The 13,133-nt window shown below is 56.8% G+C and overlaps 1 protein-coding gene across 3 annotated transcripts; it reads left to right on the top strand.

The window, feature by feature from the left end:
* The first annotated feature begins 884 nt into the window (after positions 1-884).
* Positions 885-11,728, top strand: ZNF205 (zinc finger protein 205). 3 transcript variants are annotated; one of them, XM_035022070.1, is made up of 7 exons: positions 885-1,675; positions 4,519-4,656; positions 7,475-7,688; positions 8,006-8,097; positions 8,493-8,613; positions 10,171-10,269; positions 10,447-11,728. In XM_035022070.1, the coding sequence occupies exons 2-7, from the start codon at positions 4,600-4,602 to the stop codon at positions 11,577-11,579; spliced, it is 1,716 nt and encodes a 571-aa protein (XP_034877961.1). In that variant the 5' UTR covers positions 885-1,675; positions 4,519-4,599; the 3' UTR covers positions 11,580-11,728. The 3 variants fall into 3 exon arrangements, with proteins under 3 accessions (XP_034877961.1, XP_034877963.1, XP_034877962.1); XM_035022072.1 differs by having other exon boundaries at positions 886-1,675; positions 10,504-11,728; XM_035022071.1 differs by lacking the exon at positions 885-1,675 and adding an exon at positions 3,423-3,870.
* The last annotated feature ends 1,405 nt before the right edge of the window (positions 11,729-13,133 follow it).

Raw genomic sequence — 13,133 nt, forward strand, 5'->3', positions numbered from 1 at the left:
AGGATGACCCCAGCCCTGCCTGAGAAAGCTCAATGCTGCAGGGAGAATTTAGTGTTTGTTCCAGCCAACAGCTGACCTCCCTTAGAGCATTTACTAAAAAGGGTTTATTATTGTATGTGTCTCTTAAAACCGAGAAGCATCTGTCACAGGAGAGCCATTCCTTTGGAGGGACCTGGCTTCGGGCTCCCTTCTCCGTGGGAGGATAGACTGCTGACTTCCATACCTGCCAGCGACACACCTCCTGGCCTGGTCACACCCCCACTGACCCGCTGTCTGTGATCGTTCACGACCCTGACTCTAGTGGGCCCTGCTCTCCTCCTCCCTCCTCCCTTTAAAACCCCAGTCACCTCTGCACAAACCAGACAGAGCTCAGCTCTTTCCCCTGCTGTCAGCAGTTACTGAATAAAGTCTGCTTTCGCTGCCTTGACGGATGTCTGGCTGTTTGGTTTTGACACAGCATGGTTTTTGTCCTCTCTGTTTTTATATTGAACAAGGTATGCGTCACAGAGGGGGCAGGTCGGCAGCATATGCTATACTCCCGTTTTTGAAACAAAATTCTGAACAGGTGAGTGTCGGGGCCGGGGGCCCGGCCCTCGCGCAGACAGCTTCAGGTTCCCCACGCGAGACGCCGACTCGAGGGCTCGTGGCCGTCCTCCTCGCGGTCCTCACCGCCCCGGCTGTCCCCGCGCACGATGCCCACCGGCGGGCGCCGCGAGAGGGCCGGGAAACCGGAAGTTGAGATGAGGCAGCCGGACGGGAAACGCGGGCACACCGGCCAGAGGCAGGCCGCCCAGCGTGACCCTCCCCCCTCGGCGGGGCTGTCCCTCAGGGGGGCGCGGACGGGAGCGCGCAGCTAGGGGCGGGGCCCTGGGCAGGGAGATGGGCCAGGCCGTCGGGCGCCAGCCAATCACCGGTGGCTGCCGTAGGCGCGTGGGTGGGGCGGCGACGCTGCGTGGGCGGGGCGGCGTTGCTGCCTGGGCGACGCGGTCCCGCGTCGGTGGTCGGCCGGCTGGGGGTGGAAGGCGCTGACTCGTGGGCGCGGGGCTCCTGGGCCCCTCGCGGCCGGGAACGGTGGCTTGTGCGGCCGCCTGGCGTCAGGGCACGGGGCCTCGGGCTTGTCGCTGGCCGAGGGGGCGTCCACGCCCTGGTCTCAGTGGCCCTGAGGGTTCTTAATTATTTGCTTTAAAAAAATTTGTATTCCTGGGGCCGCACCTGATTTGCCCACCTATCCGCTTTCCTTTTTTTTCTTTTTCCGTGGTTAGCATTTGCTCTGCTGTTTACTCGATTATTCCTGTTTTTCCTGGCCTCTCTCACATTCCTTTATTTCTCCTTATCTTCTCTCCTTCCTAAGGCTAGATAAGAGTTCTGCATTACTCTGTCTCCAGCTTGGCTGAACAGCCGTAATTAGTACAAGCTTTCTTCCCTTTCCTTTTTAAACATTTTTTTCCCTTCTTACTTCAGGTGATGCCTTTTTCTAGTTCTTATTATTCTGACCGCTTTTGTGGGACCGGAGTCAATTCTCAGGCCAATGTCTGAAAGTAGATCATGATTCATTTACTGAAGGTGACCTCTTCTTAAGCTCAGTGAAGCCGCCAGATGCGGGAATGTTTGCCCCGTCTGAAGCCCAGATAAACGCCTCCATCCGTGATAGTTATCCTTGTGACAGGCTCCTGAGGTGAGTACATCCCGGAACTGGTGCCCCATGAGCTAGACAGCAGGTGTTTTCTGCTGAAGTTGTATGGAGTTCTTAAATTTTTATTTGAATCATCGACATTTAAAAGTCGGGATATTTCACATATAAATCTTTTTTTTTTTTGGTGTCTCTTGAAAAGTCCTCAAGCTTTGGCAATATTGAGCCCCAACTGCCCCCTTTGAACAAAATATGATTTCTTGAAGCCCCTGCAGCCCTCCCCCACTACCATCTTTCATCCAAGCCACTGGTCATTTGTGGTGCTGCCTGTTTGCTGGAGTCATTTAGGTTTTTGATCTTTGCTTTCCCTGGTGCCTTTCTGCGGTCTTTTAGGGACTGCAGTTCCCACACAGCAAACGTGAACACCCTTCCTCCTAGACCTGCTCAGTCCTAGAGCCAGCCCTGGAGGTGTTTCCTCTCATCTCCAGGAAGGGGCTAATGTCTGTCATATAGTAGATGCTCAATAAATATTTTCTGAACAGTTAAATAAATGTTGAGACTTCATTTGGTTTAGTTTAGGTGATCTCGTGGTGGGATCCAAACTGCTGGGATTCCCCAGCATCCCTGAAGTGGCCCCTTTTGTCTGGTAGAGAAACATTTGCCCAAGAATCAGGACACTCCCACTGTTTTGGGACTTGGTGCATGCCTAGAGCTGACGTGGGCTGAAATGGGTCACCACAGGAGTGAGTCTCCTTACTCTGGACATTGGTCATATTCCTTGTTGATGGAGAAACATTCACAGACTGAGTAGTTAATCTTTTTCACAGCCCCCTGTGACTTCTCAGTTTATAGTTTTCTGGCTTGACAATCGTATTGACTTTTGCTACAACTTTGGACATCCCTCTTTACCTTGAGGATTAAAACTCCTGGAAATACTGACCAGAGGCAAACCCCAAGGCTAATATTTTTTGTTCATCAAAGTGACAGTAGGATAGATCAGAATCCTAAAACATGTTTAACTCCAAAAGCAGAGTTGCAAATTCAGAATGCTGCAGGGGCAAGTGGGGACCAAATGCAGCTACATGAGAGCAGCCCCCGAATGTGGGGAATATGAGTCCAGGGTTGCCTGATGTTCTGATTTTTCAAGAAACTTGATTTTATGAGAACTTTACTAATTGTTAAATGTTGGAAAACTAAGTTTTAAAGTAGTTAAGCCCCTGTGAGCCCACACAGCACAGCTGTAGGCTGGCACGGGGCCACGTGTGCCTGTCTTACTGGGTGAAGGGTCAGAGGATTCTGATGGCTGGACGCCACACGCATGGGGAGGTTTCCTGGAATCTGACTCCAGAGCTGGCCCCACTCGTCTCCTGAGACCCATCTTCTATGCCCTGCTCAGGGGGGAGATGGGTTCTTCAACCTAGAAGTGAAGCAGTCTCGGCCTCCATTTTGGGAGCCTTGGTTCTCAGGGCCCAAAGGGAAAGCCAAGACTGGGAGATGGAGTCTGGGACCCTATTGATGGCTGGGTCAGACCCCGTTACCCCTGTTACACTCCCCAACCTTGAGACGGAGCTGGGGAGAGGAGGTCTAGAGGAATCAGATTGGTCCGACATCTTTTCATGGGGTGGGGCACAGGGGTGGGGGTAGGGGGGAGTTCCCAGGCCTGTTTGCTAAGTTTGCTCTCGGGGAGACAGAACTCCACGCCAGTCTTGGGGAGAGCCCAGAGGACCTGCTTACCGGCCTGGGGGCCTTAGGTGAAATCCAGGAACGTCTCTATGGAGACACCATAAGACCTTCAGAAGCCCTGTGTGTCAAAAAGGACCATCGTACCCCTCTACCCAGGAAAGTACCCTTCCTTCTGTGAGAACAGTTGCAGTGCCCTCTTTGAAATGTCAAATGTCAGAATCCTTCCACAGAATTTATTTCCCCATTTTGGCATCCCTGCTTTCCTGGCATCACAAGTGCATGCCAGGTAAAGCGATCGTGAGCAGGCAGCGCAGACCTAGGACTCACCTCTCGGCCGAGAGCAGGTGCAGCCCAGCTCAGGACCCCAGACCCGGAACCCTCGAAGCCGGGAACCCTGTAGGGCTGCAGCTGCGTGGGGAACGGGATCTGGGAGGGACTTCCTGTTGTCCCTAATCCCAGTCTCCACCCGGCTCCCCGGCCCGGTGTAGGCTGTGGAGTCTCCCTTCCTGGGGGAGGGGGCCCCCACCACCCGAGGTGCCCCCTCTGCCTCCACCTCGGTGAGAGGGGCACTGGGGAGGGAGCCTGGATCCCGAGATCCATGTGGGTGGCCGGCTGGCAGGAGGGGACGGGGTCAAAAGTGGAAGGCTTCAGGCTGGTGGGGAGAAAAGGGGGCCTGGACCCAGGTTAGGGAAGGGGAAGGACATGGTCTGTCCAGGCCCCTGAGCAGGATGGACCTGGAGTGTTGTTGCAGCTGCAGGCTGCTCAGTTTCTGGATCCCAGGCGGGGCTGAGTCAGGTCAAGCGCAGGGTGTATGTGTCCTGGGTGGGGGAGACAGTGGGGCCTCGCTTCTCCCGCTGAGCTGGCTGTGACGGGTGTGGCCACACCCAGCACCTGTTTTGTAGGATCTCTGCAGACCTTTTGGCTCCTGATGGCAGGAGAGACAGATTCCAAGTCGGCCCTGGCTTTCCCTAACTGGGCTGCTCTGAGATGCAGAGTCCTGGCTTAAGTGACAAAGGGGACGATACAAAACAGCATTCTGTCAAGCGAGGGACCAAAAACCATCACAGAGAGCGAGGTCACTGGAAGGCATCTGGGAGGCTTTATTTCTGATTGGGACCGAGGATGGGTCTGGTCCTGCGTGGGGATTTTCACAGTGCTTTAGAGGTGCCCAGCAGACGCTGGCTGATTTCTTCCTGCTCTTTCAGGCTCCTGGCCAGAAGCTGGAGGGGGTTGGCCAACAAGAGGGAGAAACGACTCAGCTGTGCTTCCTACCTCTGATCTCAGAAATGTCTGCAGACGGTGGAGGCACCCGCGCTGCCCAGGACAAGGAGAGAGCCCGAGAGGTATGGACGGGGCACTGGGTGAAGGATGCATGTCTTGGAAGGACTCAGAGCAGGAGGGGATTTTCAAGGCAAGGAAGAATTAGGCTCGCCGGGGTGCAGGGCTGGGGATGGGGGTGATGGGAGGTGTTGAAGGGATGGTGGTATGACAGGAAATGCCTTCCACCTGGGAATCGACAGCTACCAAGCTGCTCTGCTTTGCCTGGCAATTTCAGTCATCAGTTGGCCAAAGGCCACACAAAATAGCAAGGAGGCTGCATGGGGGTTCTCCTGGTGGGGTTGCTCTCTGAACAGTGCCCAGAGCATGCAGGGAAGCCTCAGTTTACCCTCCCTCTGCCTAGGACCCCATCTCCACTCTCTCTGGGTCTAAGCACCTACTCCTTCATGTACCTGTTGCCCATGTGTGTAATTACAACCTGTTGGGGGGCGGGGACCAGGGCCACTGGGCTTGGAATTAAAGGAATAGGAGTCAGCTACAGCCAGGTGTGTGACCTTGGGCAGGTCCCCTGCCTCTGGGAATGAGGAGTGTCACCTATAACATGTCTATCACGGGCCTGCTGTTCCTACCTGTCTCATCTAGGTGGCTGGGAGGCTCAGAGCAGGTAACTATTGTAACATAAGATAACACCCACAGCAACTAGAACCTAGGTCAGAGAAACCTACAGCACCTCAACTAGTAGTTCCAGGGGTTGCTAAGTTCAAATACAAATCAAGTGCAGATCTTCCTCGACTTGCTTTGGGGTTACATCCTGATAAACCCATTGTAAGTATAAGAAGTCGAAAATGCATTTAACACACTAACCTACTGAACATCATAGCTTAATCTGCCTCCCTCAGACATGCTCGGAACACTGACATCAGCCTACAGTTGGGCAAAATCGCCTCCCACAGAGCCCATTTCATAATGAAGTGCTGAGCAGTATCTCATGTAATACAGTGAATACCGTACTGAAAGAGAAAAACGGGATGGCGGTCAGTTTGTCGGTCGTTTACCCTCGTGAGCGCGTGGCTGACAGGAGCTTCGGCTCCTGCCCCCACATCCCCAGGGAGGACCGTGCTACAGATCGCTAGCCCAGCGGAAGATGCAAATTCAAAATTCGAAGTGGTTTCTACTGAATGTGTTATTACTTGAGTGCCATCGTAAAGTTGAAAACTGGTTAAGTTGAGCCGTTGTAAGTCAGGGACTGTCTGTATTAATTGTCCCATTTTCATGCCATAGACGCACAAAGCAGTGTCAGCTCTGTTTGCTTTCCCTTCCACAATGCCTTGGTAACACCCGATGGGTCTCACACATCCCTGACATTCTGTGCTACTGCTGGATTCTGTCAGCTCACACAGTAGAGTAATAATAATAATTATTGGCACCACTCTGTGTTTATCCTGAATGTTCCAGAGTGCACAGCTCTTTCTCACAGGTTATCTGTTCATGAGGCAGAGCAGTTGAGTCTCGGAGGCTGCCTGGCCCAGGTGGCTCCCTGACCTGAGGGTCTTTCCCTCTGAGACCCTAATACCATAGGCGGTAGGTGGGGGGTGGTGGAGGGAGAAGCCTGGCCAATCCCTGTGTTGTGGATGACAGGGAGGCCTCACCAGGGGCCTCCCAAGGCAAAGGAAGTGACTTTCCCCAAACTCTTGAGGTTTGTGGGAAGGCGGTGCCTGCTCCAGGTTGAGCAGCTAGTGAGGGGCCGGCCTGGATGGCCTGGATCTGAGCCCTGGTTGCCTGACTCCAAAGCCCCTTTCTCACCGTCCCAAGGGCTGGAGCTGAGGCTGGTGTGAAGAAGTGGGGACTGGGTAGGAGGACCCTGGAAGCGCCGTTGTGGTGGGTGGTGCTGCAGGGGTGAACCGGGAGGTTTTCCTTCTGTCGGACCCAGGTGGGCGCGGGCCTTGGCACAGTTAGTGGTACCCTTGGGCTTTTCTCTCCAAACCCCAAAACTCCAACTTCTGTGACCAAATTGAGTCAGGCTGGAAATGGCCCAAGGCCACATGATACTTCCCTGTCATCTCCAAGAAATGGTGGCCCTGGGGTTGACTTGTGAGTCAGATACCCTTGAGTTCCACTCTTGGTCAAGCACTCATGGGCTCTGTGATCTTGGGCCGTTGTCTGATCTCTGAGCCCGGATACGTCAGTGTCCTGCATCTGTGTAACAACCAGAATTTATTCCCTCAGTTCTAGAGGCCAGAAACCCCAAATCACAGCATTGGGGGGGCTCCCTCCCCAGCCTCTAGGAAGAGGATCCTTCTGCCTCTCAGCGTCTGGGGGCTCCAGGTGTCCCTTGGCTTCACCCCAGCTCTGACTCCATCTTCACGTGGCTTTCTCTGTGTTTCCATGTCTTTTCCTCTTATAAGGACACCAGTCATTGGATTTAGGGCCCAGTCTAAATGCAGGATGATTTCATCTCAGCATCCTTAACTAATTACATCTTCCAAATAAGGTCATGTTCTGAGGTTCCGAGCAGATGTGAAATTTGGGGGGACACTATTCAATCCACTACACTTAGTTTCCTCAGTGTTAAACAGTAGCAGTCCACACTGCTGTGGGAGGTATGAGGCTGGAATTGAGAAGAGGCTTCTGCTCTGTGGGCACCTGGCCAGCCTGCCCCTGGCCCGACCTTGCGCCTTCCTTCCTTCCCTTGCTGCCCCGGCCTTGTGGAGGTAAAGCAGAGGTGTGCGGGTCCCCAGGGCCAGGAGAAGAAAGCAAGGCCAGTCCTTCAATCTGTGCCTTGCATTTGGGTGTGTGTGGCCCCTGCCAGGACCCTCAGGTGTGGAGCTCGGCTGTGAGTCTCCCATACTCTGCCCAGGTGCTGATGGGGGCTGTCATTCCTAGGTTCCAGGTCATGGGGATCCTTGTCAAGAAATGCTTTCTGAGTCGGAGGAGATGGTGCCTTTGGGAGCTGCTCAGGAGTCACCCCACATCAAGACGGAGCCGGAAGAGCCACAACCTGAGGGGGCACTGCAGGGGGATGGGGCTCCAGGAACGCCGGGCTGGGTGTCCCTAAGCCAGGGCTCTAAAGAGAAAGCTCTTTTCCTGCCTGGTGGAGGTGAGGAGAGGGATGGAGAGGGACGTAGAGAGACGCACTTTGTTGGGTAGCAGCTGTGGGGAGAGGTGGAGGCTCACAGCATGGGGGGGGGGCACAAGCTCTCCTGCCATGGAGATGCCCGGATGTCTGCCCACCTGCCCCTCAGAGGCCGCTCCTGCACAACCTCAGAACCTACTGACCCTCTTCTTGGGTCAGGTTGGGGGTGGGGTTTGAGGCAGCTGTGGTGTCCCTGGTAAGCCAGGCATGGTCCGCTCAGGGGGAGTGGCCGGGCCCAGCAGGGTGAGGTGGCCGCCCTGAGGACCTCTCTCCTCTCTCAGCCCTCCCCTCCCCCCAGATCCCCGGGCTTGCTCGCGAGGGCAGGACCAGAGACCGGCAGATGGCTGCGGCACTGCTCACCGCCTGGTCCCAGGTGAGTGTCCCTGTTCAAGTGCAAGGCTGGAGGAAGAGCACAGGGATGTGGAGGAACGGCATGTCTGCCTCAGCGTCTGGATCTGAGCGCCAGACCCGAGGATGGGGGCCGGAGGGGGGCGCGTGGAGAGCCTGAGCTTTGGTTGTGGTGCTGGAAAGGGCCCTTGTCTTTGTCTTTTGTTTTCTGTCGTACACAGCTGCTTTGTTATTGCCCCCCCAACCCCCAAAGTCACCCTTGGGCGGCTGTCCTCCTTCACCATCAGACAGATTGGAGGACAGGCCTTACTCGGGGCAGCAGGTTGGAGGCCGGGGAGGGGTCGCCCTCATTTGGAGCCATTGTGCCCCTCCACGGTGTCCCGGCGTGCCCTGGAGAGTGGGCCTTCTGTGTTGTTTCAGATGCCGGTGACCTTTGAGGACGTGGCTCTGTACCTCTCCCGGGAGGAGTGGGGGCGGCTGGACCACGCGCAGCAGAGCTTCTATAGGGACGTCCTGCAGAAGAGGAATGGGCTGTCCTTGGGTAAGGGCCCGAGGTTGTGCTGGGGTGGCCACTCTCTGAGGCCCGGTGCCAGAAGTGGGGCCATCCCGCCATCCCCTCCTTCCAGGGCTAAGCTCCTTCTCATCGTTCATGTGGGCCGCTCTGGTCTGTAACACCTTCCTGGTGAAGGACGTGTGCTCTGTGCTGACCTGGGGCCCATGAGCCAGATGTGGCTGCTCGGCACTGGAAATGTGGCTGGAGCGCCTGAGTTCATATTTTATTTCATTTTACCCGGCTCAAGTTTGAATTGCAATAGCCCCACATGGCGAGTGGCTGCTATGTTGGGCAGTGCTGGCCTCGAGGTTCTGCTCCTCAGTCCTTCTGAAGTGTTTAGTCCGCTCCTCCCACTGTCCCGCTCCTCAAAGCCCCACCTGAGAGGTGTGTGTGCAGAGAGCTTGGCTGCAGATCAGGGATGCCTGCCGCGAGTGGGGGGCACGGGTGCCAGCTAATCTCTCTAGACCCCAGACCCTGAGCTGTCACATCTACCCTGAGGGGCCTGTCGTTTTTTCAGAGGGGCCTTGTCTCCCTCATTGTTTCTCATGGTAAGTAAAGTCCCAGCACTCCGACTCCTCCGTTTCAGACCCTGCTTTTGTTGGCAGAATTTAGGAGGTCTTACAGACAGCTCCTGGTGCTCATTCCTTCATTGCCGTTCATTCATATGTCTGGTCTGTCTGTCTGTCCATCCATACACACCAGGGGCACACTTGCTAGTCCGGGGAGCTGGGGGCTTGGTCATTCCACCCTTGACTTCGGTGGTGGGCCTCGGAGTCAGGAGAGCTCACTCCTTTAATTATCTCGGGTTTGCTTACCACCTATCCTTAGCACTCCCCAGGGCCCAGAGCGGCAGGTCCAGGCAAGTCCTGAGAGATCAGAGGGAACTCAGCACCCATTTGCAGCCCCACGGCAAGCCTCACAAATGCCCTAAACCTGCTGGTGGGTCCAATACATTCCTTCCCTCCAGCAGGGTATGGATCAGGACATGGAGGCTGGGGCCTCTGCTCTCTTACTGACTTGACCAGAATCCCCAGGCCCTTGCCCCAGGGGACTTGGCCAGTGGGCCTTTGGTCCCTGACTAGGTGGTCAGCACCCCTGGCCTCTTCTCCCAGGCCCTCCCACTGGGCTTCGTTGCACCCACTGTCCCTCCCCCAGGAGCCCTTTTTGCCCCTGGTCTGGGAAGGTGCAGGACTGGAGATTGCTGGGCTCACTGCTGGGGGCCTGTGTGACAAAGGGGGTTGTCGGCAGCTGACCTCACCCGGCCCCTCTCCCTTTGCTCTTGGGGCTCGTTCAGGGAAATGAGATGGAGCCCAACTCAGCCCCGAGGAGAGTAGGTCTGGCAGTTACCCTACAGGGTGCTTCCCACAGAGGGCTGGACACCTGACCCCAAGCGATTTTTCAGCTTATGTCGTTTTATCCCATGTTTGCAGGGCTGCCTCCCCACTTCTGCCTCTTCACTTGGCAGATGGGGGTGGGGGTTGTCTCCTGCAGTGCAGCCTGAAAGTTCACGACTGAGCGCAGCATCTCTTGTCTCTTTTTGGCCAGGATTTCCCTTCAGCAGACCTTTCTGGGCCTCCCAAGGACAGGGCAAGGGTGAGGCCTCGAGCTCGTGCCGGCAGATGGGAGATGAGGAGGAGAAGCCAGGTGCGTGCAGAGGTGGCAGGTGGGTGGGTCACTGTCACTCCGGGGTGCCCCTTGTCAGTGCGGGCCCTCTGTTTCCTGGGGTGCAGATGCATGCCAGGGGCAAGGCTGCCGGCTTCTGTCCTCTGCCGGGGGGGTGGCTTTTCCTTCCAGGATCCTTGTTCTTACCTCCATTTCCAGAATTTCCCTGGGTCCCTCACGGAAGTCTCTCTCTTGCTGGAAACTCTCCTTCTCCAGGAGCCACTGAGATGGGAAAGGAGGAGCCAGCCCCATCCCTGGCATCCCTGGCAGCCCTTGGGGATGTGAAGTCTTTCAGAAGCAGGGTGGGGAGAGCCCAGGGGGACATCCTGCAGTGCGGGCAGCAAGCAGGCAGCGGCCAGAGCTCGGGGCCAGCCAAAGACGATGGGCAGCCGGGTCCCCTGGAGGAGAGGCAGGCGAAACCGACCCCGCCCAACACCAGCCTCGCGAAGGCCCAGGAGGGCCACCTCCCAGAGAAACCCAGAGAGGGGCGAACGGGCACCCCCGAGAGCAGCGAGGAGGGCCTGGCCCCCGACGGTGACGCCAGTAAGAAGACCTACAAGTGCGAGCAGTGCGGCAAGGGCTTCAGCTGGCACTCCCACCTGGTAACCCACCGGCGCACCCACACGGGCGAGAAGCCCTACACCTGCACGGACTGCGGCAAGCGCTTTGGCCGCAGTTCGCACCTCATCCAGCACCAGATCATCCACACGGGCGAGAAGCCCTACACCTGCCCCTCCTGCTGGAAGAGCTTCAGCCACCACTCGACGCTGATCCAGCACCAGCGCATCCACACGGGCGAGAAGCCCTATGTGTGTGAGCGCTGTGCCAAGCGCTTCACCCGCCGCTCGGACCTGGTCACCCACCAGGGCACCCACACGGGCGCCAAGCCCCACAAGTGCCCCATCTGCGGCAAGTGCTTCACGCAGAGCTCGGCCCTGGTCACCCACCAGCGCACCCACACTGGGGTCAAGCCCTACCCGTGCCCCGAGTGCGGCAAGTGCTTCAGCCAGCGCTCCAACCTCATCGCGCACAACCGCACGCACACGGGCGAGAAGCCCTACCACTGCCTCGACTGCGGCAAGAGCTTCAGTCACAGCTCACACCTCACCGCCCACCAGCGCACCCATCGTGGCGTCCGGCCCTACTCCTGCCCCCTCTGTGGCAAGAGCTTCAGCCGCCGCTCCAACCTGCACCGGCACGAGAAGATCCACACGACGGGGCCCAAGGCCCTGGCCATGCTGATGCTGGGGGCGGCGGGGGCTCTGGCGGCCCCCCCACCTGCTCACACTTAGGAGGCCGGGCACGGGGGAGACGTGAGGGCAGCGTGAGAAGGGGTGTGGGAAGGGAGTGGGAGGTGCTGGCATGGGGTGGGGCATGGCAACACAGGAGCTAGGGCGAGGCGCGGGCACGCTAGCTGCAAATTAAAGGCCTTGGAATTCTAGCCACCGCTTATGCTCTGTCTCGTGGGGCCCTGGCGGTGAGTCCGACCGGGGGGCCTCCATGGCTGAGGCATCCCTGAGTCATTGCTGTTGGGGCTTGGGTACTCTCTTTCCCAGCCTTGACCTGACTTGGGGCCAGTCCAGAGCATCCGGACCCTAAGTTTACAAGCAAAGGCTTCTGGGCACAGAGGTTTCCAAACCTGAAGCCAGCCAGCCACTTTGGAGACTGTGGATCCCCCTGGAGGGGCGGTCTGCTGCCACCACTGCTCCTGTCCCCAGGGACATTGCCCCTGAGCCCAGGACCCTCCCTTGGCTCTTCTGTTTGGGAGCTGGAGCAGGGTTGAGCCAGCTGGGAACTCATGTTCCTTGTCTGCGGCCCTCCCTGTCTCCTGTCTCAGGCACTGGAGGCCTGTTTTGTGACTGGACATTTTCCATGTGTTTCCACTGGGGCCTGGCCGTAATCCAGTGAGGATTCCTCCCTTACCAGGGACCACTGTCCCTCCTGGTGCCTTCTGAGGCTGCAGTCAGCTCCTTCTGGTACTTTTCACGTCCTTGGCCTCTTTGTACATGTCCTTTATAATTTGCCCTACCTGCCCCTGTCTGGCTCTTTTACTCTTGGCCTTCTGCTTTTCTGACCTCTGTATTTCTATTTCCCATTCTCTTTTTCTCCTGGGGAGGAATGGGCTCAGCCTGCTTATTATCCAAACTTTGCAGCTTGGCTTCCAAGATGACACTGTGTTCTGACGCCGACTGACCTTGAGGACACCTGCATATGGGCGGCCATTGAGACTCCACCTGCCTCCCTGAATCGGGGCCAGCAGGGTGGCTGCCGCCCTGGCTGGCTCCAGGCTCTCAAGGGAGTTGGAGCAGGAGCGGGGACTGACTGATAATAGCTGCCAGTCAAGGGGCCAAGTGCCATGTATATGTCGCTTCTAGTCTCCACAACTCTGAGCAGTGGACCCCGTCCCAGTCTTATAGATGAGGAAACAGCCGAGAGAGCAGTCCAATAACTTAGCCAACAACCAGAGAGCTGGAAGCTGGGGTTCAGGTCCAGGGATTTCATTGTGTAAAGAATACCTCTGCTTCCATGCATCCCAACGACTACTGGCTGGCTAGTGCATGTTATGAGGTGGAGCTGTCCAAAAAGAGTAAGACAGACTGTAGACTTGAACTTCAGGCTGCTGGACTCAGCTGGAGATGGCGAGTCGGGGAGCAGGTCATCAGCCAGATGCCAGGAAGCTGCGGACTAGTGGGAGCCCAGGCAGAACTTGGTTGTGTCTGGCAGGTCTCAGTGGGATCTAGGGTTGGGTTGCTGGCCGGACTGGTTGAATTAGATGGCTCTTGAAGACGTGAGAAAGAAAGCTGTTTCTTCCCTTCAGCTTGTCTTCATGGCTCCGGTCACTCAGT

This window comes from Mirounga leonina, unplaced genomic scaffold, assembly GCF_011800145.1.
Source record: "Mirounga leonina isolate KUSES-001 unplaced genomic scaffold, KU_Mleo_1.0 Mir_175, whole genome shotgun sequence".
In the NCBI taxonomy this organism is placed as follows: domain Eukaryota; kingdom Metazoa; phylum Chordata; class Mammalia; order Carnivora; family Phocidae; genus Mirounga; species Mirounga leonina.

What these genes read in the sequence shown, in the direction of transcription:
- ZNF205 (XM_035022070.1), top strand. Translation starts at nt 4,600, where the DNA reads ATGTCTGCAGACGGTGGAGGCACCCGCGCTGCCCAGGACAAGGAGAGA. An exon ending in ACAAGGAGAGAGCCCGAGAG is followed by an intron (nt 4,657 to 7,474) that starts GTATGGACGGGG and finishes TGTCATTCCTAG; the next exon opens with GTTCCAGGTCATGGGGATCC. An exon ending in TCTTTTCCTGCCTGGTGGAG is followed by an intron (nt 7,689 to 8,005) that starts GTGAGGAGAGGG and finishes CTCCTCTCTCAG; the next exon opens with CCCTCCCCTCCCCCCAGATC.